At 41.5% G+C, this 27,362-nt stretch overlaps 1 protein-coding gene across 12 annotated transcripts in view; it reads left to right on the top strand.

Annotated features, from left to right (window-relative positions):
- RAPGEF2 (Rap guanine nucleotide exchange factor 2) overlaps window positions 1-27,362 on the top strand; it is a 310,680-nt gene that overhangs the window by 257,033 nt on the left and 26,285 nt on the right. For all 12 annotated transcript variants that reach the window (XM_075860288.1, XM_075860291.1, XM_075860290.1 and 9 more), the window contains 5 exons: window positions 14,710-14,841; window positions 23,522-23,699; window positions 25,973-26,109; window positions 26,402-26,560; window positions 27,068-27,220. In XM_075860288.1, coding sequence (XP_075716403.1) covers window positions 14,710-14,841; window positions 23,522-23,699; window positions 25,973-26,109; window positions 26,402-26,560; window positions 27,068-27,220 — 759 coding nt within the window. The remainder of the gene's footprint in view (window positions 1-14,709; window positions 14,842-23,521; window positions 23,700-25,972; window positions 26,110-26,401; window positions 26,561-27,067; window positions 27,221-27,362) is intronic.

The raw sequence follows: 27,362 nt of genomic DNA, 5'->3' as shown, positions 1-27,362 counted from the left end.
AACTGCAGAAAAAATCGGAAGCAGAATTGCAATGGGAAAAAACGGCGTTCTGTTCCGACGGGCCGTTTTGTCGCGTGGCCTTTTTGAAGAAAGGGCCGCGAAAAAGAAGTGCAGGTCACTTCTTGGGACGTTTTTGGAGCCGTTTTACATTGACTCTATTGAAAACATCTCCTAAAACGGCCATAAAAAACGCAGCGAAAATCGCAAGTGGCTTAAACGTCTGAAAATCAGGAGCTGTTTTCCCTTGAAAACAGCTCCGTGTTTTCAGATGTTTTTAGTCTAGCGTGTGAACACACCCTTACATTCAAAATCTGCATCAAAACTGCAATGTGTGAACAAGGCCTTAAAGCTGCTAGCTCACATTGCAAATTTATTACTAGTATACAACCCGTTTAATTGATCCCATGTGCAGAAGTCTCACTTATATTTTACTACTTCTACAAGTAAAAACCTGAGTTGTTTTTTTTGTTTTTTTTTTGTTACTAATGGTCATCTTCCAGTTGCTAGTAATAACGTTATTCCACTAATTGGTCTGTTAGGCTCATGACAGATATGGTCAAAATAAATAATTAACCCCTTTTTCACTTCCTGCATTCCAAGAGCCATAACGTCTTTATTTTTCCGGCAGTATGGCGGTGTGAGGGCTTATATTTTGTGGGAGGCGTTGTAGTTTTTCTATTGGTAGCATTTAAATTACCATATAATGTACTCGTAAACTGAAAAAAAATTATTTGCGGGCTGAAATTGGGAAAAACAATTTTTTGGGATCCGTTTTTATGTCTTTCACCATGTGGTAAAAACAACAACGTAACTTTATTCTGTGGCTCAATACGCTTACGGTGATATAAAATTTATATAGATTTTTTTTATATTTTACTACTTTAAAAAAACAAAACTTTTTGTTAAAAAAAAAAAATAATAGTTTTGCTTTACCACATTCTCACAGCCGTAATTTTTTTATTTTTCATTAGGCCCCTGGGCTGCCATAGCAGCCATCGTAACCCCCTGATCTCGTTGCAGGGGGGGGGTGATGAGCTGTCGGAGGGGACCGCCCCCTCTTTTCAACGCCTCAGATGCTGCTGTCGCGATTGACTGCAGCATTTGAGGGGTTAAACATCCAGGAACAGCGCGATTGCTGTTCCTGGCAGTTAGTCCTGAGTGGCCGCTGTAAAACACAGCCGACACCCGCGGCATATGGAGCGCGCTCCAACCATCACCCCCCCCCGCACCTGGACGTACTGGTGCGCTAAGGGGTTAAAAACACTTCTCCAAAGTACTGAGAATTGGAATTGGGTGCAGATATTTTCAAACCTTATTCGGCCTCCCATCACATTCAGGGAACTGGCTGTGAAATTAACATAAAAGTTTTTTCCCCCAGAAACTGCACCACTTGAATGGGGATACCAAGAGTGGGCCTTTATTTTTTTAATCCCACAGCCCTATTATGGTGGTTGTGATTCTACAGGGTACTCACAATCTACACATGCAATATAAAACAAAGCCTACTAAATGGTGTTTGAACTATCCATGATGCACGTGACCGGTGTAGAATGAAGAAATAAAGTGATGAAAGCTACAAGTGTGCGGCCTCTTTGACAGAGATAAGCCTATTCATTTTAACGGTGACCAACATAGAGGAATAAACCTTGTAGGGATTCCGAGTCTTAGCTGGTTGAAGCTTTGCTGCTTATGAACAATGGTTTCATTTAAATGGCAAGAGGTTTGAATAAAAAGGAATAAGAATTCTTTGGGATAATCTCTCGCAAATAAGTAGCTCTATTTGATCTACGAGGATTTCACTGCTTTGTACTAAAATACTGTGCATAACAAATAAAAAAATGTGGAATATTGGCTCTAGTTTTCCATTTTGGCTTTAATATTGGAACTATGAGAAGTCACTTTTAACATTTTGTTTCCGTCAATGCTGAGCTCCTAAAATAAAGACACTTATGGCACGCTTGTAAAGAGCCTGTCAGTGGTGTTTCATGTACATACCTATCTTTCCTGTCTTCTATATTTTAGGAGCAAAGAACATGCAGATATGTGATACCAAAAATAATCCAGAGACTGAAATATGACTCTGAAGGTCAGACGTTCTCTATGGCAGGAAAATAGAATGCTCTGTCTATTGTATTTCCATGCGTTTTCACAGATGTGAACCAGACCACTGGAAAATCAACCGTGCCATCACTGTGCTCCAGAATAAATATACTAATCCAACTACATTTATTTTTTTCCATTGATATGTCCCTGATTTTCAGAGATTGTCAGCAAATTAGTGGTTGACTTGTAGGAGTTAGACAATGGCTTACTATGTTCCTCTCAGTAGCTTAGACACTCCTTACATATAAAATAATAACCTTCGCCAATGGTTCATCTTCAGCTTCGATACAAAGGTAATATGTATAGAACGCCCAGGGGTTGAGGAGTCCTCTGTTATAAGTAAAGACATGCAAAGCAAAGGGTCATGTGTCTGGGAACCGATCCTGTTGATCTTAACTTAGCCTATAATTACCTTTCCATATAACGAGTCTAGTATAGACCTGCACATATAAAATGTGGAGCAGCCTTCTCAATGAAAACATTCATGTCTCATGGACCAAAAGCAGCACCGCGTGGTGGTGTCAGGTGACCTACAGCTACGTGTACTGACTGCGAGCACTGTGGTCTGGACGGGATGAAGAGACTGATTCTGCAATCATGGAGAAGTTTATTTTAGGGCAGATTTTCAGGTACATGCTACATGCTTGTTTGCATATCAACATAAACCCCTCTTAAAGAGGCTCTGTCACCAGATTTTGCAACCCCTATCTGCTATTGCAGCAGATAGGCGCTGCAATGTAGATTACAGTAACGGTTTTTATTTTTTTAAAACGAGCATTTTTGGCCAAGTTATGACCATTTTTGTAGTTATGCAAATGAGGCTTGCAAAAGTCCAAGTGGGCGTGTATTATGTGCGTACATCGGGGCGTTTTTAATACTTTTACTAGCTGGGCGTTCTGAGGAGAAGTATCATCCACTTCTCTTCAGAACGCCCAGCTTCTGCCAGATCACGCTGTGACGTCACTCACAGGTCCTACATCGTGTCAGACGAGCGAGGACACATCGGCACCAGAGGCTACAGATGATTCTGCAGCAGCATCAGCGTTTGCAGGTAAGTAGCTACATCGACTTACCTGCTAACGCCGATGCTGCTGCAGAATCAACTGAAGCCTCTGGTGCCGATGTGTCCTCGCTCGTCTGGCACGATGCAGGACCTGTGAGTGACGTCACAGCGTGATCTGGCAGAAGCTGGGCGTTCTGAAGAGAAGTGGATGATACTTCTCCTCAGAACGCCCAGCTAGTAAAAGTATTAAAAACGCCCCGATGTACGCACATAATACACGCCCACTTGGACTTTTACTTTAAACACGCCCACTTGGACTTTTGCAAGCCTCATTTGCATAACTACAAAAATGGTCATAACTTGGCCAAAAATGCTTGTTTTTTAAAAATAAAAACGTTACTCTAATCTACATTGCAGCACCGATCTGCTGCAATAGCAGATAGGGGTTGCAAAATCTGGTGACAGAGCCTCTTTAATACTGGACTGCCTGGTGTGAAGCATTATTGTATACAGACCCTTCTATTCCACATGGTGCAGACTCTACTTTGGCACGTATTTGTTTCTGCTGTTCAATGATTTTAGAGCCTGCGCCAAGTAACAACCATCTTACTTGTATAGTCAACAGCTGATTTTCTATAATGTCATTCATAGAGGTTACATTTGTGACCTTTTTTTTTTTTTTCACTTGACTTTTTTTCCCCTAGAAATGGCTTGTTCCAAAAACATTGAAGCTTTGTTTGTATCGGAGTGGGGTTGTACCAGTATGTGTACGCTCCAATGAAACCATCAGTTCTGTAGCTGTAAGTTGATCCATTCTCTTTTGTTTCACAAACTATGGACATTAGGCATTTGTTGCTTAACCTTCAGGTATTTAAAGGGAATGTGTCGCTAGAAAAATTATATATATTTTTTTTAGTTAAACTGTTAGTATATAAATGATTACACATTGTTCTAATTTTTTTTAATTTTTTCACAAGTCGGGAAATATTATAAATTAGATTCTAATTTATAACCTTTTCATGTGCTGGTCACTAGAGGGAGCAATTCCAAAAATTGCAGCATTGGCATGTGGTAAAGCAACCTCATTGCTTTATGTTGCAAAATTGGAGAAGACACAATCGCTCTAGTGTCCTCAAACAATCCCCCCTCCTTTTTCCTGGCTAGTGCCAGGAGAAAGGAGGGGGTTGAATGTTCAAACGTCCTACACTGTGTGCCTCCCATTTTTTTGAGCGAATGCACAGTGTAGGAGGATTAGATACAGTGGTATAGCACGAACATACATACACAAACATAACTTACCTGCTCCTGCCGCCGCTGCTGCCTTCGCTCCTAGTCCTTGCTTCTGAACATATGGACGGAAGCCGCGACCGGAAGTAGTCATCTTAATGTCCTGCCGCGGCTTCCGGTCCACATGAAAATGGCGCCGTATGTCACTCTGCCGAAGACCTTCCTTTTGGACTGTGTGAGAGCGGCGCATGCGCCGTTCCCACACGGACGGCGTACGCTATAGTGAATGGAACGGCTCCCGTTCCCATTCTCTATGGGTACGTATGTGCCGTATTCCATCTCTGTATGTGTCGTTAATCGACACATACAGAGATGAAAAAAAAATGGCAGCCCCCATAGAGAAGTAAAAAAGAGAAAAAAGTGGAACACAAAAACACAAATAAATAAAATTTATTTTAATGACATACTAAAGCAATAACATATAAAACATTTTTTTTTTGTGACACCTTCCCTTTAATGTCTATGGCCGCCTTTTGGAAAAAACGTCTCCACATGTTCATTTCTCGCAGATTCCGGGCTGAAAATCTGTATAGTACAAACCATGTGGATGGGATTTCATTATCCGCAGCATGTCCATTCTGTTGCAGATTTCCCCCACGGCTTTTACGCTTTACTATAAATAGGGTGAAATCCACTGCAGATCTGCAACAAAATCTGCATGTCACACATGCAGATTTTTCCGCACGTCTGAAGTTTAAGCTATAATCTGGGAATACACCTATTAAAACCAAAATTTCAGACGCATAAGTAACTTTCACTTGTATGAATGCAGTATTTTATCAACGCACCGGTATTGTATACAGTGAAAAACTTTTTCATGTTAGTAACTCAATGTTAGGCCTTATTCACAAGAACGTGTATTACGTCCATGATACGTGCGTGAAAATCGCGCGCGTCGCACGGACCTATATTAGTGAATGGGGCCGTTCAGACAGTCCGTGATTTTCACGCAGCGTATGTCTCAAAACTCACGACATGTCCTATTCTTGGTCGTTTTTCGCTCATCACGCACCCATTGGAATCAATGGGTGTGTGCAAATCGCACACGGAAGCACTTCTGTGTGACGCGCGTGATTCGCGCAACAGTACATAAACAAATGAAGGAAAAAATGCACTTCCTTCATTTCTTTTTCTAAACTTCAAAACCGCGTGTCATAAACATGGCATATGCGTGAAAATCACGCAGCACATACTGATGACACACGCAACTGCAACGTGCAAAAACGCAGCATTTTTTTGCGCGCGCAAAACTCACACGTTCGTGTGAATAAGGCTTTATGGACAGTTCTGGGTTCGAAGCTAAGCCCCATTTCCATGGAGTTTGTGTGTTCTCTACGAATAGAAGTCATCATAGGTTAAAAAGACACTTATCAACAATATTTTTCTAAGATTATAAGGGTCTTTTCACATCTCCGTTCGTCGGTTCCATTGTTCTGCTTAGTCATAGGAGCAGAGCAACAAAATTTACGGAGTGCTAGATCTGACACACAACTGACACCAACGGCGTCTGATGGACTCCAACAGCTCATTGGCAGTAACAATCCTACCCTGTAGACTTGTAAGTGGATGCTAGTTCTCTTAAGACTTAAAGGGGTTTTCCCACGAGGGAAATTTATGACATATCCACAGGATATGTCATAAATTTCAGATAGATGCGGGTCCGACCTCTGGGACCCGCAGCTATTTCTAGAACGGGGTCCCTAAACCCCGTTCTACCTCTGTGTGTGTCGGCTGATTTTCGACCATGAAGGTGAAAACCGTGTAGCTCGCTGAGCTACGCTGTTTTCGTAAGCCCCATAGAACTGAATAGTAGTTAAGAAAACAGCGTAGCTCGCATGCTACGCTGCTTCCGTAACTGCCATTCACTACTATGGGAGTTACGGAAACAGTGTAGCTCAGCGATCTACGCTGTTTTCGTAACCCCGAACCATAAAGTCAGAAAGTGGCCGGAAGTAGGCGATAGCAGACAAAGCTAGATCGGGGTTTAGGGGGCCCAGTTTTAGAGATGGGTGCAGCTCACAGAGGTGGGACCCGCATCCATCTGACATTTATGACATATCCTGTGTATATCCAAAGAAGTAGTAGGACACTACCAGGCTTGACAAAGACCCTTCACTCACTATGGGTCGAAACGTTGCTTGTCGTTTGTGGATGTCTTGACAATAAAACCACTTTGATGATTTGAAGACGTGTGCTGTTGTCCTACTACTTCTTTGGATATACATCGTGCTGGAGTGGGTTTGCCTGGCTTGACAGCGTGCACCGCACCATACTCGGGACTAGTGCTGCTTCAAAAATCTCCTTTTTTCTGATATCCTGTGTATATGTCATAAACCTCTTTAAGGGTATGTTCACACACACTAAATACGTCCGTAATTGACGGACGTATTTCGGCCGCAAGTCCCGGACCGAACACAGTGCAGGGAGCCGGGCTCCTAGTATCATAGTTATGTACGATGCTAGGAGTCCCTGCCTCGCTGCAGGACAACTGTCCCGTACTGTAATCATGTTTTCAGTACGGGACAGTAGTTCCACGGAGAGGCAGGGACTCCTAGCATCGTACATAACTATGATGCTAGGAGCCCGGCTCCCTGCACTGTGTTCGGTCCGGTACTTGCGGCCGAAATACGTCCGTCAATTACGGACGTAATTAGTGTGTGTGCACATACCCTAATGCTGTCCATGAACAGAATGTAGGTTACTGTAAACAGCAGCCTACATTCTTCTACGGAGTCTTGAGGGCAAGTGGCAAGAATTTGACTCTTATAGTCATAAAAGGTTATTCTAGCTAGAGGGAGTAATAATAATTTAGGACATTTTTATTTATCCAGTTTATTATATATTTTTTTATAGTGGAGCTTCATTTTGTTGTGAACTAGTTCTTTCTCCAGTTTTGTAAAATTATTTAATTTATGTCTAAGGGAATATTTTAAGATTTTTTTTTTTTATGTTTTATTAACAGTTTACCTAGTTGGTGATCTGTCACTCTGAATTATGCCTTTTAAATGGGATCAATGGAAATGAGTTTGTTACGTGTAATTACATGTATTGACTTCTACTGTTAAATCACTGAACCCTGCAACCGATGCGCTCTCTGTTTGATTTCCATAGACAGGGAATGAGTATGTGTTCTAGCAGATGATAAATGGACATAATCCTTACATGTCTTTTAAGTGTCTGATTCCTCCGTAATTGCTAGATGCAGTCCTTCTACTACATTAAGCACATAGTAAATGTCCATGGGAAATTGTTTGTTGTACGTTAATGACATTTCTGCTAGAAGGTTGTGTAATGACCTGGGAGCCTATTAGAGGGGCTCTGTCACCAGATTATAAATGCCCTATCTCCTACATAATCTGATCGGCGCTGTAATGTAGATAACCGCAGTGGCTTTTATTTTGAAAAAACAATAATTTTTGAGCAAGTTATGAGCAATTTTAGATTTATGCTAATTAGTTTCTTAATGGACAACTGGGCTTGTTTTTACTTTTTACCAACTGGGCGTTGTGCAGAGGAGTGTATGACGCTGACCAATCTGACCAATCAGCATCATACACTTCTCATTGTTTCAGCCCAGTGTGATTGTGCAGTGAACGAAGCTGGGCCGGAACAATCGCACTGGGCCGGAACAATCGCACTGGGCCGGAACAATGAGAAGTGTATGACGCTGATTGGTCCATTAAGAAACTAATTAGCATAAATCTAAAATTGCTCATAACTTGCTCAAATATGATAGTTTTTCAAAATAAAAACCACTGTTATCTACATTCCAGCGCCGATCAGATTATGTAGGAGATGGGGCAATTATAATCTGGTGACAGAGCCTCTTTAAATATTTTGGCATCTTGTGCATCTAGATTCTGTGTTTTTGTGTTTTCATTTCTTATTTAAAGAGGCATAAGGAGATCGGCGCTATAATGACAGCAGTGCTTTTTATTTAGAAAAACGATCTATTTTTACCACGTTATTAGTGATTTTAGCTTTAGGCTAATTAGTTTCTTCATTCCCAAGTGGGCGTGTTATTACTTTAGACCACGTGGACGTTGTAAAGAGGAGTTTAGGATGCTGACCAATCAGCGTCATGCACTTCTCTCCATTCATTTTTTCCGCGCATAGTGAAACTGCGTTGTTCACTATGTGCTGTCTTATACTGACATATTAACGTTACTGAAGTGTCTTGACAGTGAATAGACATTCCTTCCAGCCAGGACGGGATGTCTATTCACAATCCCGACACTTCCGTAACGTTTCTGTGGTACTTACAGCAGAGCAAGCGTAATCTCGCGAGATCACGATGTAAGTGACAGGTTACAGCGAGATAATGCTTGCTCTGCTGTAAGTACCACAGAAACATTACGGAAGTGTGGGAATTTCTGAATAGACATCCCGTCCTGGCTGGAAGGAATGTCTATTCACTGTCAAGACACTTCAGTAACGTTAATGTGTCAGTATAAGACAGCACATAGTGAATAACGCAGTGTCACTATGCGCGGAGTAAATGAATGGAGAGAAGTGCATGACGCCGATTGGTCACTGATTGGTCAGCGTCATACACTCCCCTGTACAACACCCACTTGGTCTAAAGTAAAAACACGCCCAGTTGGGCATTACGAAAGTAATTAGCATAAATCTAAAATCGCTAATAAAGTGGTCAAAACAGATCGTTTTTTAAAATAAAAAGCACTTCTGTCATCTGCATTATAGCGCCGATCTCCTTATGTAGGAGATAGGGCACTTATAATGTGGTGACAGAGCCTCTTTAACAAAATTCATGTATTAAAAGTATCAGCAAAACAACGTTTGGGAATGATGTCGTTCTTCCCCAACTGGGATCTTCCCATTGTTGTGAAAAACACAGAATGTGTTGGCTCTGTAGAAATAACATAAAATGATAAGAGAAAATGATAATGTATTCCTGAATTGTTCTCCCCTAAACGCAATGCTTCTAGGGAAGAATACTTCCTTAATACGGTGCCTGTTCGAATATGGAGGTGAAGTAAGGCCCAATAGAAGTCTATGGGTGCCAAAGTAAGGCTTTGTACAACTCGGACTGTAAGGAGTTGTAATACAATCGTTTACGTGTGCCTGTGTAATTGTGCAAAAGAATAGTGCAGCAAGTCTGTGTCATTTTAACGCTAGTGGTACATGATGAAAGATATATATATATATATATATATATATACAGTGGTTACAAATGTCCAACTGAGGTCTCTTTGAGTTCCGTCTACCATACTGTTTGCTTATGACCTCATTGCTTCAGTATTTATTAAAAAAAATAAAAAATAGTTTTGCTATACTATGCTTTACTAAAAAATGAAAACAGAAAGTAAGGATTCCTGTAATGCTTTGAGAGAGGCTGTGTATTTATATAATTTACTACATAAAGCGTGCCAAGATGGAGCCTCGCCAATGTGATGAAATCATATCCTGGAGATAAATGACAAAGCCCTCGCCTGTGCAGCAGTGGAGCTGAAATCTTTTAAGGGCTCATTAATTTTACTGTAGAAAAATAAGTAATGCTGGAAATGTCAGAGAGCAAAATGTGAATTTTACAGAATGATGGAATTTTTTGTGTTCAATCACGAAATACGCACACACGCACACGCACACAATATATGCCGTCATTTGCTGACTGTCCTATGCAGTGGTTGGACCAAACGTATACTATATAAAGGCATTCCTTATAATTTCTGAAATAGAAATGTTACATATGATCATCGATACATAATCTGTGGAGATTAAGAACACAGTGAGCTGCTTTTGTGTATTCAAAAAATATTCCCTGTAAAAATGCAGCTTTTACCTAAATTATTATTCGCCATAAGATTCTGTATGTATGTGCTGGGTAACAACCACTATGGGGGGTTTAATATTTTAAACAGATACAACTAAGGCCGGATTTACACGAGCGTGTGCGTTTTGCGTGCTCAAAAGGTACTTAACAGCTCCGTGTGTCAGCCGCGTATGATGCGTGGCTGCGTGCTTTTCGCGCAGCCGCCATCATTATGACACTCTGTATGTTTGTAAACCGAAAAGCACGTGGTGCTTTTCTGTTTTCATTCATACTTTTTACTGCTGTTGCGCGAATCACGCGCGTCCCACTTAAGTCCTTCCGTGTGCTGCGCGTGATTTTCACGCACCCATTGACTTCAATGGGTGCGTGATGCGCGAACAACGCACAAATATAGGATATGTCGTGAGTTTTACGCAGCTGACTTACGCTGCGTGAAACTCACGGACAGTCTGCACGGCCCTATAGACACATAGGTACGTGCGAGGCGTGTGAAAATCACGCGCGTTGCACAGACGTATTATCTAAATAAGCATTAAGTCTGCGTCCACATCGCCGTTCGTTTCCACTGAACTCAATGCTGACGGAAACCTAGCTAATGGTTTCCAGCTGTCATCATTGTGACAGGGTTCCGTTGTTTTGGACGGAATCAATAGCGCAGAACCTTGTCACAATGGTGGCACACGGAAAACATTAGCTCGGTTTCTGTCGCAATTGAGTTCAATATTGAGGGAAACCGAAGCGGAGGTTTCCGTTTGACTTTCCGCTGAGGGGTTAACCCGACCGAAACCTCTGACGGAACCCCTCAGCGGAAACTAACGCTGATATGAACAGGCCCTAACGATATGTTCACACCTGCATCGGTGTGTTCCGTTGTTCTGCTTAGTCAGAGGAGCAGAACAAGGGAATAACGGAACCAACGGTACAGTTTCACAACTTACACAGCCTGTGGCCGACAGAGCCCATTGACTTTATTGGGTTCTGCTGGCTTTCTGACGAGGCGCCCGTGATTTTACTAGAAACAATAGCACTATTGTTTCCGTTAGTCCTTTCCGGATCTGCAATGGAGGCCCCTAACAGAGCCTCAACGTAAATGTGATTGAGGCCGAAGACAGAATTGATTAGAATTGTTTGACAGTAGTAAACCACTCAATGACTTATATTTACTGGAGAGGGAGGGAGTGATGGGGAGAGGGAGGGAGGGAGTGATGGGGAGAGGGAGGGAGGGAGTGATGGGGAGTGGGAGGGAGTGATGGGGAGTGGGAGGGAGTGATGGGGAGTGGGAGGGAGTGATGGGGAGTGGGAGGGAGTGATGGGGAGTGGGAGGGAGTGATGGGGAGAGGGAGGGAGTGATGGGGAGAGGGAGGGAGTAGATGGGGAGAGGGAGGGAGTAGATGGGGAGAGGGAGGGAGTGATGGGGAGAGGGAGGGAGTAGATGGGGAGAGGGAGGGAGTAGATGGGGAGAGGGAGGGAGTGATGGAGGGATGTAGGGAGAGTGGGAGGGAGTGAGTGATGGAGGGATGAAGGGAGGGATGATTTGATGAAGAGATGAAGGGATGGGGGTTTGAAAAAGCACTCACCAGCCTGGGGCTCTGTGTAAAGACCTGACTGGTGGGCGGGCCTTCTCCCCTGCAGATATTCTGCTACTTTACTATGGTAGAAGGACCTGATTGGTGGGCGGGGTCACATGGGCATGGCGTCATCAAAGGTCCTTTAGCCTACTATTCGGAACACTTTTATGCAGAGGCGTGTCCTAAACACTAGCAGATTTGCTTAATGTCTGCTAGCTTTCACTATCCCGGCTAAGCCCGCCCTGAATTGCTCTCCCTGCACCTTCTCGCCATCTCTGCAGCGACGGTTAGCAGCGCAAGTGCGCTGCATAGTTTTTAAGATTATGTGCAGTTCGAACCGAACCGCCTATATGATGATCCGCCATTGACAGTCCAAGACTAAAGCTTACGTTCATTAAACATTGTTTTGGATTATAAAATGTTTCCATGCAAGGTACTCACACACGTAGCAGATTTTTTGCAGATTTCACCCCTTCTATATTGAAAAGGGTGAAATTCACAGTGAATTGAGAATGAGCATGCTGCGGATTTCAAAATCCGCAGCATGATTGATTTTCATGCGAAAAATGTTCAGCGGCATGTGGACGAGATTTCATAAATGTCATCTACTTGTCTGCAACAGTCCTTCGCTGCAGATCTTGCGCCCGCAAATCCGGATGGAAAAGCCACAAAATATCCGCTAGATGTGCAGGGGGCCTACGGCATCTGTTATTTTCACCGTCATATACATACTTATCCACCTGTACTGGCCCCATGTACTGCTGTACCATTCTCAGTCAGGTGCCGTATGTGCAGAGAATATCTCTAATGGAAAATGGCAGGATGTTTTTATTTTTTATCATATTTGTTTGGAATAAAAGAATCTACATGCGTCGTGTGAAATCAGAGGGATACAAAGGGCCTATACACTTGTATGGACGCAATATTGCGGCTCCATACAACTCGGAGGGTGTTGTGATGAGTCCTTAGTGTTAGGTCAGGCTCACTCAGGCCGATAGTGTGGAAGTTATTTAACCACAGCAACTAGATGTAGGGGATTATAAACAAATACTATTCGCACAATGGGGCAGATTTACTAAGCGGTCCCTGATAAATGTAGACCAGGCAGTCAGAAGATACGCCAAATTTAGAAAAGTATCTAGAGAGACGCAGACGTTTTGTACTTTTTGTCACGTTTGTTTTATAAATAAGTTAAAACATGATGTGACCTTATGCACCAGAAATGTGCCAAATTAAGTTGCATTTTATAAGGTTTAGTACAGTAAAGTGGTGCGCTGCACTTTGTTTTCTAAAGAAGCACAGCCAGTGGGGAAGGACGACACTACTTCTAGCCCATGCTCTAATACTACAACAGTACAGTAGGTGAAGAGCGAGAACACTAACTTCTCACATCTGGCCAGAACGCTAAAATACCACAGTTGAAAAACCGGGTTTATTGCTTTTATTTTCTAGCGCTAATAACGTTCCAGGTGCTGTACATATAAAATCCATAACCTGAAGAAATGATAAAAATAAGTGCAATAACGTGAACTCGCTGTGTGTCAGACTGGTACAGAAAGAGAGGGGGCTTACATCCCTGTGCGCGAGGGCTTACAACCTCCAGACTTTTCTCCCTATTCCGGACAAGGATTCTCTTGGTAAACAGTGTGGCCTTTCTATCTGGTCACGTTTGTGGCTGGCCTTTGTCAGTGCAGCTGTTCCATTTGACACTAACAAGTGAAGCAGGTGGGGGAGGGCACCCGGCTCATGCGAGGAAGAGCTGATTAAGCGTGGTGAATACCGCCTGATTATAGGCCTGTGCCACACGGCAAGGAGCTGGTCCTTTAAATGTCTTTGTTATGTCATCGTCATCTTGCTTATGCCCATGTATATAGAGGCACACTGATCATTGCAAATGATTGCGTTACGCATAATTAAACAGTCTCCTGCCTTATCATTGAGATGATAATGTGTGGCATATACACATAGGTTACCTTTATAAGAAAAAGGGTATGCCAAGTTTCCAATATCCAGCAGTAGTTACACATTATGGCATGTAATCCACTTATCAGAAATTAATTAATTTTGTGATATAGTACAATATTTCTCTTCGCTTCCATGCTGTCATAATAAATCACACTTTTTACATATAGTTTTTATTGGAACGATTTCATGCCAAATTTTCTGGATGCCCTGGGTTGCCTGGCCAGTCCTAATCTAGCCTACGCCCTGTAGACTTTCTTTGAAGTCGATGGGGGTGACACTCTCCCGTAGTCTCCATTTTTATTTCTTGTTCTTTCCTACTCCTATTTTTCCACCTCCTACATGGTTTTTTCCGCAATAATTTCTTGCCTTTGCCTATTTTTGTATGACCTAAAAAACCACCATGCTACATGTTTGCCGCTGTTTCCCCTTTTCTAGCCACCGGGGCCAAGCTATCTCCCCTATTACACCACCTCATCCCCTATATTCTCTATTGCTATGTACACGTATATTTTCTGCGTAATTTGGAATAAAAACTATTGAAATAAATTTGGTTTCCTATCCAAAGCCAAAATCTAAAAACCATGTGGGGAACTTATTAATTGTCCTACACCAATTTGATGGCTTAGAAAAGTTACAATTTCCTCAAAAAAAATTCCCTTTTTTCTGCATTTTGGGCGGAGCTTAGTGGAAAGGCGCACCGCAAACCTGACACATTTACTATAATTTTACTTAACAATTAATGACTGATATTATGAATATGTAATAGTCTATGCAATTCTCATGGAATACCCACCATCAATAATCCAGGTGAAGTGTCCTCTATGTCATTAATACATTGAGTCCTGTTTAATTCTCGCACTACCAGTAGATTCCTTGCTGTCATTTCTTTTCTCATTGTTGAACGTCTCTGAATAAATGCGAATGTTATTTATTTGTGCGGATGATTTATTATGCGGATGAAATTGACACGTTTCGTCTTTATCTTCTAGCTCCCTGCTGACTTCACCAAGCTGCACATTACAGACAGCCTACACCCGCAGGTGACCCAGGTGTCCTCCAGTCATTCAGGATGTAGCATCACTAGTGATTCTGGGAGCAGCAGCTTGTCTGACATCTACCAGGTAAGAGATCACGCTGTATGAGCAATCTTATGTTCATAAACTCATACATGTCTATAGAGATGCCTGCTGAATGACTCTTCATGGTCTTAGAAAATGTCTCAACCGTGCGACATATCAGCAAAAAAAATTTCTCCAAACTTTCTTATGGGCGCGTATCGCCTAATATGTAGTACAAAAAAATAACTTTTGAACCCGTTTAAAAGAAGTTCTAGTAGTCTGTGGATGACCTCATGAGGGATTATAATACAGAGGATGTGTGGGTGGGGGGGGGGGGTTGTCCCGATCAGGGCATATAGAGGGTGGTCCGCTCTATGAGCCACTGTAGAGAGGCTCCCACTTTGGCAGATTGGACTGGACTACTGTATGTATTACACGCTCACACACTAACTTCCCCTGCAGAGTCCACCCACAGCTTTGCCAGGTTGGATTCATTCTAAGAAGGTGTTATCCAATTGGGACAACTTTCCAGGCCGGCAGAACGGATTATTATGTGTGTATTCTCAATCTCTTGACACATTCATCCCTTAAAGTGAATATCCACCTTTTCACATGAAAATTCACATAGCCATAGAGTTAAATGAAAAAATACCAAGGTCTTGCCGCAGGAGTTTAGAAGCATACATACATATCTCCTTTCTTCACAGAAATATGTTAATAGGAAAGATGGAATATTAAGTCTATGGGGCAGTATCATTTTTTTTTTTTTTACACAACGATTAGTTGTGTAATTTAGTTTTTTTTCCCGGCGGAACCCCTCTAGCTTTAGAGAGTACTCCCTCCTGTTCCTTTTCTCTCAGGTACCTATAATGAAGAATGACTTTCAGTACAATTGCTCCTCGCTGCATACTAGAGAGTTGTTGTTACAGTGTCGTCTTGGGAGTCATAAACTAATGTGGTGCTACGGCCACTTTTTTTTTTTTACACTGACTCACGTCTATTTTAGGCTGACCTTGACAACCATATCCTGTTGCACTCCGGATAACCGGCGCACTAACGGCAGGTTAGATTCCTGTTCAGATCACATGATTTACAGGCGCTCAGGATGCTAGATGTTGGATTTTAAGGTGAACTAACAACCATTGTTGGGCTGTATTCACACAGAAAAGTTTTGGTAAACAAAACAATGCTTTATAAAATATCATGATAATGAAGATTTGGTTTTTCATAGAAACATTTCTAGAAAATAAATGTATATATCAACTTAATAAACATTCCTAGAACTGGAAAAAAAAAAAACCACGCACCACCATTGCTCATGCTCCCTTATGTATAAACCCTGCCTGAATACTTGGATGAGGATTGGATGGTGTACGCGCATTTCTGTGTAGTAGGGCATGCGCTGCCATTACTATCCGTCACATTGTCACTGTTGCTACTTTAGTCTTTTTACAGCGGTAACTAGAAAATGTTAAATATACAGTCTAATACCAGTAGATCCAGATTTAAAGGGCAGTTCTATCCATTTTATTGTGGGCATTGAGAAGTGAAAAGTAGTATTCGTTATTGGATTACTATTTGCTGCAGCCTCCTTTTGCCCATTTTGTGCTGGCAGATGGCTTTACATGGCACTGTCCTGCACTTAGTCTGTGGGCAGGATTGAGAATCTGCTAGTAATTAAATTTTTCTTGCAGACCAGGAGACTGAATCCAAACCTGGCAGATGATATGTACTAGGAAGTTCTGTTAAAAGCTTTGTGCCAGCTTAAAATGAACTGAGGGTCTGGCAGCATAAGCCGATGCAGCTCTACTTGTGCCACATAGAAAATCTGCGCTCCCATCTACTATTTACGAAGATGCAGAAATGGAGATTTCTAATTTTACGTTTTATTTTTTATTTTTGGTAGTGGAAACCAAGTCGGTCTCTTTCTAGGCTAACTTGCAAAAAGGAAAATGAGGAGAACCGCATAATTCTTAACAGATGGTTATAGTGATAATAAAAAGGCCTTGTTGTTCACACTTTACTGCATAAGGCTCCATCCACATCTGCGGTGGACGCTCGGTTACAGATTTCATCTTATTTGAGGGATAAAATAGCCCAAAATTACTTCACGTCAAAATGCTGACACCGCAGTGGTACCCGATGGACCCCGTTATTAGTAAACTGGGTCTGTCGGGCACCAGTGATATCCATTGTTTGAAGGTTCTGGCACTGCGTCCTGGTTTCTATTATAAAGAGAGTGCAGATGTGAATAAAGCCTTAAGCTGTGTCCACACCGCAGTCCAATCACATTTTTGCCACGTTTTTTTTCCAAAAAAAAATGCAAATTGACTGATGTGTGAACACAGCCTTTTAGTGGTACATCTTAGAACCGCAATTCTAGTGCTAGACACATTTCAGTATTGCAGAAAATAGTGTTAGTTGTGTATTCACCTCCGCGTTCGGCTCCATTCATGGGTTCCGTCAGATCTTTCCGTCAGGGGAAGCCTTCAACGGAAAGGCAAACGGAAACCAAGGCTTTCCGTTTGCATTACCATTGATTTCAATGGTAATGCTTCCGTTGCTAATAGTTTCCGTTCTCTAAGGTTTCCGTTTTTTTGGGCGGAACCAATAGCGTAGTCGACAGCAATAGTCTGCTTATGTTCTAGTCGTGCCAAGCGGTCAAAGTAATGGCGTATGAAAATACGGATCAAATAAAGATGCACAATACAAATCCGTTATTTTACAATTTGTTCCGGTTTTTTATTCCTTCTGTCCGTTTTTGTTCTGTATTTTTGTTAAAGGATTAAAATATTTTTTTTGCTGCTTTTGTACAAATATAAAAGACACAACAAATAATGGTAATAATAAGGATGTGAACAATGCAAAAACTGAATTAAATCTGATTAGAAATGCAGATGTGCGAATGAGCCCTGATGATGTGTTGATCGATGATAACGGAGTCGTTTGCTTCAGGCCATTGTGTCGTAATTCATAGGTGAAAAAATCAGACGAAGTGTAACGCTTTTTATAAAGATGGATAATTGTCCTTCCTTGGCTATGGTAATATGCGTTTGAGTTTGTTATAAAGTGAGAACAAACACGGGGTGAGAATAGATTTGGGTTTACGGGAATGATCGCTGAGTAATATAGGCCAGGGCTGTCATGCAGAAGCAGTAATTGGAAGGACAGTTCCCCCTTTACCAATCCGCATTGTTAATAGCGAATACGTTTCCCTGTAAAGATTATTATTTTTCTTTGTCTTCTCTGCCTTCCGTTACCACAGACGTTAATGGCAATCATGAGATATGTGGCAAGTTTGGAGGGAAAATAAGACGTTTTCTTCATATGTGAATAAATCATGAAATGGCATCTTCAGATTGCCCTCAGCGTTGATCTCATAACAGACCTCTTTAAATATTAATTTCCCTTCTGAATTTTGTATGTCAAGCATTTTACATGGTAAGAACACTCATTAAGAAAGAGACAGACCTATTTGGTTAAATGAATGAGACAGACGGATTATTTGTTCAGCTCCTGCAGAGTCTCCTGTGTATGTTGGGTTGATGACCATTGTGATAAAAAGGGACGTTCTTGTAGCCCTTCTTCCAGTAGTACCACTAGACATGGTGGCTAATAGAATCCGTAATGTGCTTCGTAACCACGCCAGTCACTAGTCATCACTACCGACCATGATATATCTTGAATAGTGCAGCTAGCCGTTGCTGACTGACACACAATATCAGATGTGCCATTGGTTAGCAATACACATTAGATTAGGCACCCCTAACGGGCATAGTGGTTGGTAAAGGGTTAAGGAGGCTGCACGGGTCCGACTTGACCTGTACTTAATAATCATTACCTTGTCTACGTGGAGCATGGATTATGGTCTGTATAAGGAGCAGCTGAGGACAGACCTCCACTTTCTATAATGTGTGCTCCGTCTACCACCGGCAAGATGCGGTTTCCTGAATATGATCACGTGCCATAAAGTAATTGGTTTCTGATTGGTTGGGCCATTGCAAATGCAAGGGAAAGCCACAAGGGATTTCTGGATTTCGTATGAGATGAGCGATGTACGTTATAGACCTTCTTTTAAGATTTCAAATAACAGCAACATTCAGAAAAGTAAATGAATGTGAAGAATAATTAGACTGACTACTGCCCTCATCAGATCCATTAAACATGGCATAGATGCAGCAATGGCTAAGCAGTGTGCACTTTAGGAGATCATTTCATTTATCGGTAGATAACCACCCAAAGTGTATACATTTCAAGTGTCGTTGGCTACCAGGCTGGGATTTCTGACCCCTGCACAGACACGAGAGGTCTCCAGTGTTCAGCCCTAGAAGTATCAAAACAATCCGATACATTGCATTCCTTTGTTGTTCGGAGAACTTCTTAAGGCAATTAAACAGAAACTCGAACATTGATCGAGAAAAAGTAAATTTTAACAAAATTGTTCTATGGACGGCCTGCTTAACGGCAGCAAAGTGATTTTTGTGTCTGTATTTTTCTTTGATTACCTTTTTGCTATTGTTAATGAGAATATTCGATACTAAAGGTTTGGGAGTTACTGACCCAGTTCTGAAAAAGGCATAAAAATTGACAGGTGGGAGCGGCTCTTTCAATAACTTGCCTTTGGCCTTTCTGAAGTTCTGCAGCCCGTGGCTACCTAGAAGCAAATAATGGCAGCTCGGGAACACGGCATTAGTGCAGACAATCTGAATGTTGGTTCATTACGTCCTCTGCGGGAGCACGGTCACTCGTCTGTTTCCTACAATATTATAATTCGTCATTAACCGCTCGTGTCAGGGAGGTCTGCAGGTGCATTGCAATGTGCTGCACACAGGGGGCAGTTGTCACGTCAGTGGTTTAAGATAAACTTCATTCTGATGAAGACAGCCTATCGATCGCTTGAGTTCATAAATGTTTTCACTTAAGAATTATACATGACCTTTAAATTGCCTTCTGGTCTGTTTTTTTTTTACTGCAGGATAGGCCGCTTCTATCATCAGGATTTATCAATCAGGAAATGTTAATGAACATTATCACAAATGTAGCATTTAAAGGGGTTGTCTGATGAGAACATGTGCCCTATTGGTGCATATTGGTGTCATAGAGGCGACTCTACTAAGAGCTAGAATAGAGTGCATGCATCTCTGGATTCATTGGGTCCATGCATTACGTGGTTGGCCATTTTTTCCGAATGTCGGCATGTAATGCTGCATTACTGCTGCTGCGTAGCTGGGCTGTAACGGCTGATCATCAGGGTTAGAGAAGCCGGACACATGGCAACACTTTCAAGAAGGGAAAAATGACTAGATTACTTGACTATTTTGTTCACAGAAAATAAATACAGTAATTGCGTGAAGAAATGTTTTGTGCATAATTGAGCGCCAATACACACCTGTAAGTCCTACCACATCTGGGCACCCAGATTTTATAATGTGATGTAAGGAGATCATCAGTCTCATACAGTGCATTGGAGCAGGCAGAAACTGATCATCTGCTTTGCCACCACAGCAGTGGATCTCAACAGCTGATGGGTACAGATGACTGGCCTCCTAAATACCATCTGAAAGTGATTCAATTAAAGATGCTGTCAAAATGCTATTTCTGTCAAACTGCAGAAAAATTCCAGTTTTTGCAAAACCGCTGTATTTTACCATGACTTGGCGGAAAGGATGCATTTACAAGAGCCTTTTTTTTTTTTTTTTTGGCCGTGCGGTAATAAATGCATCAAAAATTGTAGCACAAAGCACACGTGGATTTACAGTGAATTACTGAGGTTTGCGATGCAGTTTTCTCCTCTGCAATTTTTACAGGCGAAATACATATATTTTACATGCATGCACAAGTCGCATCGCAAACTGCGACAATTTACATTTTTGGTTTTTACCACGTGACCAAAAAGTCTCATGTTAATGCACCCTTAGGGTGTAATCAGACCTTGCGGATTAGACACGGTTAGAACCGCATCAAAAAACGATGTGCATTTTTACCACAATTTTATGGGTTTTGTTATGCAAGTGTGGTTAGAAAAAACGTAACCGCATCGCTGCAATAATGCATGAGGTTTTTTTTCAGTGTTTCTACCCACACCTCAACCACATGTGAATACACTTTAACCACGGCAATAAACCGCAATTTAGCCACACGATCTGAATATATACTCTTAGGCCACGTTCACACGACAGTGAAAAACGGCCGCTACTGTAAACTGGTGTCTTCAGATTACAAAGACCAGGCTTCTGTGATAAAGGAAGACCTGCATGGTGGTCATCACTCAGGACATAGCAGTTATCACTTATCAAACTTATCATTAACACGTATGTCAGAAGCTGCTGTCAGCCGAGCCGTCAGTCCAGCTGACTAACTCATCCAGCTTAAAGCGGTGTTATACAGTTTCTATGTATAGTGGACACACAGAAGCTACAGCGCTCAAACTAAATACAATTTTTAATAACTGTGAATATTTTTTTTTTATAGAAACAACACATTAAAGTCAATCTGATGCGAGGGAGAGGGCATTGTAAACATCCCTTTTGTTTTTTTCCTATCATGCAAGACCGAGAAACAGACGTTTGATTCCCTGGATACAGCGGTCTCATGTGCCACTCTACTTTGAGTGACGGCTCTAGCAGCTAATCAGGAGACCACTAAAGACGTCACTCAGAGCAGTGGGTGCGGGGCTTGCAGCATGCAGTGCAGGGGCACTTGCTCATCACGTTCCGCCTTAATGTCACTACTGATGGCGGCGTCATCCTCTTTTGTTTGGTCATGCAACCTGCATGACCGAGACAAAAGTTATGTTTGCAATTCTCTCCCCTATTTCGCCCTATCAATAGTTTTGAGACCTCAAAGCTGCTGACAGATTCCCATAAAAATAAAAGACAGCGTGTAAACATGGCAACGATCAGCCGATCAACGAGCTGATCGGATCTTTTATGCAACCCAAGATATGCGGACAATATACAAAATGTGTGGGGACAAGCGATCCTATTAACGATTATTAGTCCCCATACATACTTTCTGATAATTGGTCCATTTGCCGGACGGAAATTATAACATTATGCGGGGAATGTCCGACAAAAATGTTGCTTTTATTTTTGCCCACATGGCTATCTGAAGACTGAAAGGTGACCTCTTGGCTGCTACCTATATATTATTGATCCATGAATCTATGCAGCTGCTTATGGGCTTTGCTTGTAAGGTTTTGAGTTGTTACAGTATCGATCATCTCTGCATGATAACATTACTCTTATGCTTCTTACCCCTGTAGTTGTGTGAAAACTGCAGAAAGTTCATAGTTTTCATACAATAAATGGTTAGGCCCCATGCACACGAACGTATTTTTTTCCTCCCGTAAATACGGGTCCTTTGTCACACGTATTCGACCCGTACTCCACCAGTATTTATGTACCCCTACCCGTAAATACGAGTCCGTTGTCACCAGTATTCACGGACCCGTTTTCTCTGCACTAATCGGCAGCCCCTTCTCTCTATCCGTGCTGGATAGAGAGAAGGGGCAGCCCTTTTGTGCAGAGTTTTCGCAGTGATTGAAAGTAAAAGAAGTTCATACGTACCCCGGCCGTTGTCTTTGTGACACGTCCCTCTTTTGACATCCAGTTTGACCTCCCTGGATGATGTGGCAGTCCATGTGACCGCTGCAGCCTGATTTTAGCTGCAGCGGTCACATGGGATGAAACGTCATCCCGGGAGGCTGGACTGGAGGAAGAAGCAGGGAGTTCTGGGTAAGTTAACGTTTAATACTATTAACTCCAGCGGTAGTCACTGTCCCGGGTGCTGAAAGAGTTACTGCAGATCAGTTAACTCTTTCAGAACCCTGGACAGTGACTATCCCCTGATGTCGACTAGAAACGCTCCCGTAATTACGGCTGCACACGTGCAGTCACCCGTAATTACGGTAGACCCATAGACTTCTATGGGCCTGCCCGTGTCGTAATTACGGCCTGAAATAGGACATGTTCCATATTTTTCAATGGCCCGGGCACCTTCCCGTAAGCAAACGGGAAGGTACCCATGGCCAATAGAAGTTTATGGGCCCGTAATTACGAATGTTTTTACGTTTGTGTGCATTGGGCCTTAGAGTGGATTGCAGAAAAGCTTTACTACTTATTAGTCCAACCAATAAGTTTAGTATGGAGGCATTCTTAGGGTATGTTCACCGGTACAAAAAGAAGTCGCTAAAAATTCTGAGGATGCTTTTAAGGTAAAACATCCTCTATTTTCAAGGCGTTTTTGAAGCTGAAAATAATTTATATTTTTTTTTTTTCATTTGAAGCTTGTTTTTAGGCTTTTTTTTATTAGCCGTTTTTCGAGGCTTTTTTCATAGTTTCAAAAAGTGACAAGCTACTTGTTTTATGAGGCTTTTTTTCTTTTACGTGGCGTTTTTCAATTCAGCGTAAAAATATACCTCATGTGAACAGCAGTGTATTGAGGTCAATGGGAAACTGCAGGCTTTTTTCAAGTGTATTTTGGAGCGTAATACAAGGCTTTTACGCTCCAAAATAAGCCGTGTGAACATATCCTTATATGTTTTGTAAAAATCGACTTTATCGGCCTGCTATTGTAAAACTTGCTACATTTTATACATGCATTTATGATGATTATGAAAATGATTCCCACATTTATTGTACTTTAGGTTCTGCAAGTTTGCTGTCAAACCAGATGATGTGGTTACCTACAATTACTATAATATCACTTTTAGTGACCTATTTCTCACTGGTCTTTTATTTAGGCCACAGAAAGTGAGCCTGGAGATATGGACCTGAGTGGGCTACCAGAGACTGCTGTGGACTCTGAGGACGACGATGATGAAGAGGACATTGAGAGAGCGTCAGACCCTTTAATGAGCCGAGACATTGTAAGGGACTGCTTGGAGAAAGATCCGATTGACCGGACAGATGATGACATTGGTAAGCCTAGTTACAGGCAGTGACAGACATCCAACCTTTTTAATCCTGTTTATTGCTGACATATACATGCCTCAGATAAAGGTCAGGATCTCGCAATCAATCACTATTACCACCCAAAATAATGGTACAAGATGAATGAAAAACCCTCATCAATATGTATACGCACAGAATGTACTGCGTATTTACCTTGCCGCCTGTCCATGTCCTTGTGATGAGTAATAATCCTGGGTCCCAAGACCTTGCATTTCATTTTATCTGTGTTGCAGTCCAGCATTTCTTCACATTACTTTTGAAGTCTCTCACCGCTGTACATTGTGTTCTTTACATGGTCATTCTTTTCTTACTCGTTTTCTATGTTTTGCTGCCGCCTTCTACGACCATCTGTTTATCAAATGCTTTGTTAAAATCCTATTAAAAGAATTTTAGACAGGATAACTAATCCTAAATGTAATTCCTAGAGATCATATATAGGTAACGGGATAATGTAAGTTCAGCACTGTACAGGTGGCAGAGTAGCGTGTCATTTGATGCCAGGACCATGAAATGAATTTGATGGCTGTTATTACTGTTCTCACGCGTCACATACACCATCTAAATATGGAAGCTTGGATGCTTTATTTTCTGCTTGTATCCTCTCATTTATTGAACTACCTTTTGCAGAAATCTCTTCCCTGTAAGATTCAATGTTAATGTGTTGTATTTCTTTTGCACACATCAGGCAGGGAAAACCTTTACTGCTCCAGTATTTTATTTTTTTTTCTAATGCAGAAATACACTTTTAAGCCACTTATCTTCTTAAACGTCTTTACTAGTGGCACTTGGACCAGTGGCTTATGTGTGCATCATTGATCTAGTTGAGTCACCGCCTAGCTCCAGTACATTTTTGCCAGAGGAGATATCTCCTAACTAAGTTTCCAGTTGTGGACATAAGTAACACATTTTTCCCCTAAAATAAACTGTGTAAAGTAATTTTTTGTAAATACCATATAAGTAGACTATAGATAAAGCTATCACATCACTGGGATATGTCAGCCTTATGTATTTTTTATGTATGTTTCCCTACACAGTTGGCAGGTGCACACAGTCATGTGATTGCTAAGCTCCTCCCAGGGTTTGAAGGGTTTAAAATAAATGTCAGTTGGAAAGGATGCATGATGGGGCATAACATATAAGGGAATTATACTATCCTATTTTATAATTTAAGCACCATTATTAGCTGTATCTTATAGGGATCCGCCAGTGTTATGTAATGATAGGTGTTATGTAAACTTTCAACAAACTTCTGACATGTCAGAAGTTTTGATTGGTGGGGGTCCGAGCACTGAGACTCATCCTCTTCGTTTCTGTTCGGCTTATTCCGGAAATCAATGTATCGGAGTACGGGCTCAATTGAAAGTCTATGAGCCCGTACTCCGATACATCGGCTTTCCGGAAAAAGCGAATAGAAACGAAGCGGCTCACACCAGCACTTCCGCCGCTTCCTTTTAGCGATTGGTGGGGGTCGGTGTTCGTACCCCCACCAATCAATACTTCTGACATGTCAGAAGTTTGTCTAACGTTTAATTACACGTTGTCATTTAGATGAATTATGTAATAAACCCAGCGCTGCAGATTAAGACTTTACCCCATGCTGTGGTATCCTCGTTGCTGTCACTCTTATGTTAGAAGTTTGTAACTTGCATAATTGCTACTCTAATGAAAGAAACATATGATCTATGGCATGTCTGGCATTCTGTTCATTTTGATTTGACGTATGACGTATAACATTAGCTTATTAAATAATGTCATGTTTTCAGCATGTATATTACATGCATTTACACAGTAACGATTAGAAAAACTGATGTATTGATAAGTGTGGCTCCTATTTGTATAGACTTTCTGTAGGATATTAATTTATGCGTTAGGCTCTGTGCACACTGCGTTTGTAGTGTACATTTAACATCATTAAAGAGCAATAAAAAGAAGGTATGGAATAGCGTAGTACACTACGCTATTCCATACTATGGTATACAGTATAAAAAGTAAAAAAAACATATACTGCGCAGTATACGGGTGTCCCTATGGCCGACATGGCACTGCTTGCCTTTACAGTGGGATACGTCGCAGCCTCTGTCAAAGGTATTTGTCGAGAGATCGTCCAACATACACTGCAAATGTACACCGAGCCTTAGTAGTTCTTATTGTAAAGATTCTTTTTCATTTTCACTTTGTTTAAAATAGTTTGAAACCTCTTATTGATAAATCTAATCTTTCCCCCGTTCTCCGGTTTCTAGAACAACTCCTAGAGTTCATGCATCAGCTGCCAGCTTTTGCCAACATGACGATGTCTGTCAGGCGTGAACTCTGCGCTGTCATGGTGTTCGCTGTGGTGGAACGGGCAGGGACTGTCGTACTAAATGATGGAGAGGAGGTTAGAGATTTGTTTTTAAGATCTTATTTTATTATTTGTACGTGAGACTGTGATAAGTGCTATGTAAAGGACTGATGTGGGAAATGTGAGACGTGTGACATTTTAGTGAGGAACGCTTATGTACAATAGGCAATTTCAGAATATAAAAGTAAAATATTTTAGTCACCCTTTCTAATTGATATCTCTATCCACAAAGGTGAAACTCCCAGAAATGATCACCTCCGTGTGTAAACATGTTCAGTGGGATTTTTAATGCGATTTAATTTAATTGTTCCTTTTTCTGGCTCTACAGCTGGATTCCTGGTCAGTCATTTTAAATGGCTCAGTGGAAGTGACATATCCTGATGGGAGAACAGAAATACTTTGCATGGGAAACAGCTTTGGAGTCTCTCCAACCATGGAGAAGGAATACATGAAGGGAGTGATGAGAACCAAAGTGGATGACTGCCAGGTATGTAGGAGAAGATGTGAGCCAGACTGCACAGTATCTCTTCTCTGACAGCCCGGCCTTTCTCATTGACGAATATCCTGTGTATAGTAGTCCGCTTTAGTAGTCTCCTTTTTCTATGCCTTTGCATGGATCTTTGTTTTAAAAACAGCTCATCTGCTTGAGAAATGCAGTAATAGATACTTTTTGTCCACCAAGGGTGTGCTTTTTTTTCTGACCACTATATCTAGGACTGTGATCTCCAATCAGGTGTTTTTCTACTATTAAAGCATTTTTAATCCGGTTCAAAGGATAGAAATGTCATTGGTTGGGAAAATGTATTGCCCCTGTTCAAAAAAGATTCTGTCACTACCTTGTTCGTAGCTTACTTGAGCATTTCTAATGCAAAGGCGGCAATTATCAGAGGTCTTGAGGAGAACTGGTGCTTTAATTTTTCACGTCATATAAATATAGTACATCTTACCTTTTGGTTTCTTTTATACGATCTATAAATCACTACCTTCTTCCCAGTTTGTTTGCATAGCTCAGCAAGACTATTGCCGCATCCTGAACCAGGTGGAGAAGAACATGCAAAAAGTCGAAGAGGAAGGGGAAATTGTGATGGTCAAAGAGCACAGAGAGCTAGATCGTACTGGCACCAGAAAAGGCCACATTGTCATCAAGGTAACATAAAAGCTGCACTTTTACAAGATAAATGTTATTAAGTGTTGAAATGCATCTCATATAGACATTCTCATCCACAAAAATAAATGTGGCAGGTTTTGTTTACTGGTATAAGATTTATTTTTTTTGTTGCTCACTGTAT

The sequence above is a fragment of the Rhinoderma darwinii genome, chromosome 1 (genome assembly GCF_050947455.1).
Source record: "Rhinoderma darwinii isolate aRhiDar2 chromosome 1, aRhiDar2.hap1, whole genome shotgun sequence".
NCBI classification, from domain to species: domain Eukaryota; kingdom Metazoa; phylum Chordata; class Amphibia; order Anura; family Rhinodermatidae; genus Rhinoderma; species Rhinoderma darwinii.
Note: the sequence above shows the minus strand (reverse complement) of the source record. Positions and strands in the feature narration are given on the sequence as shown.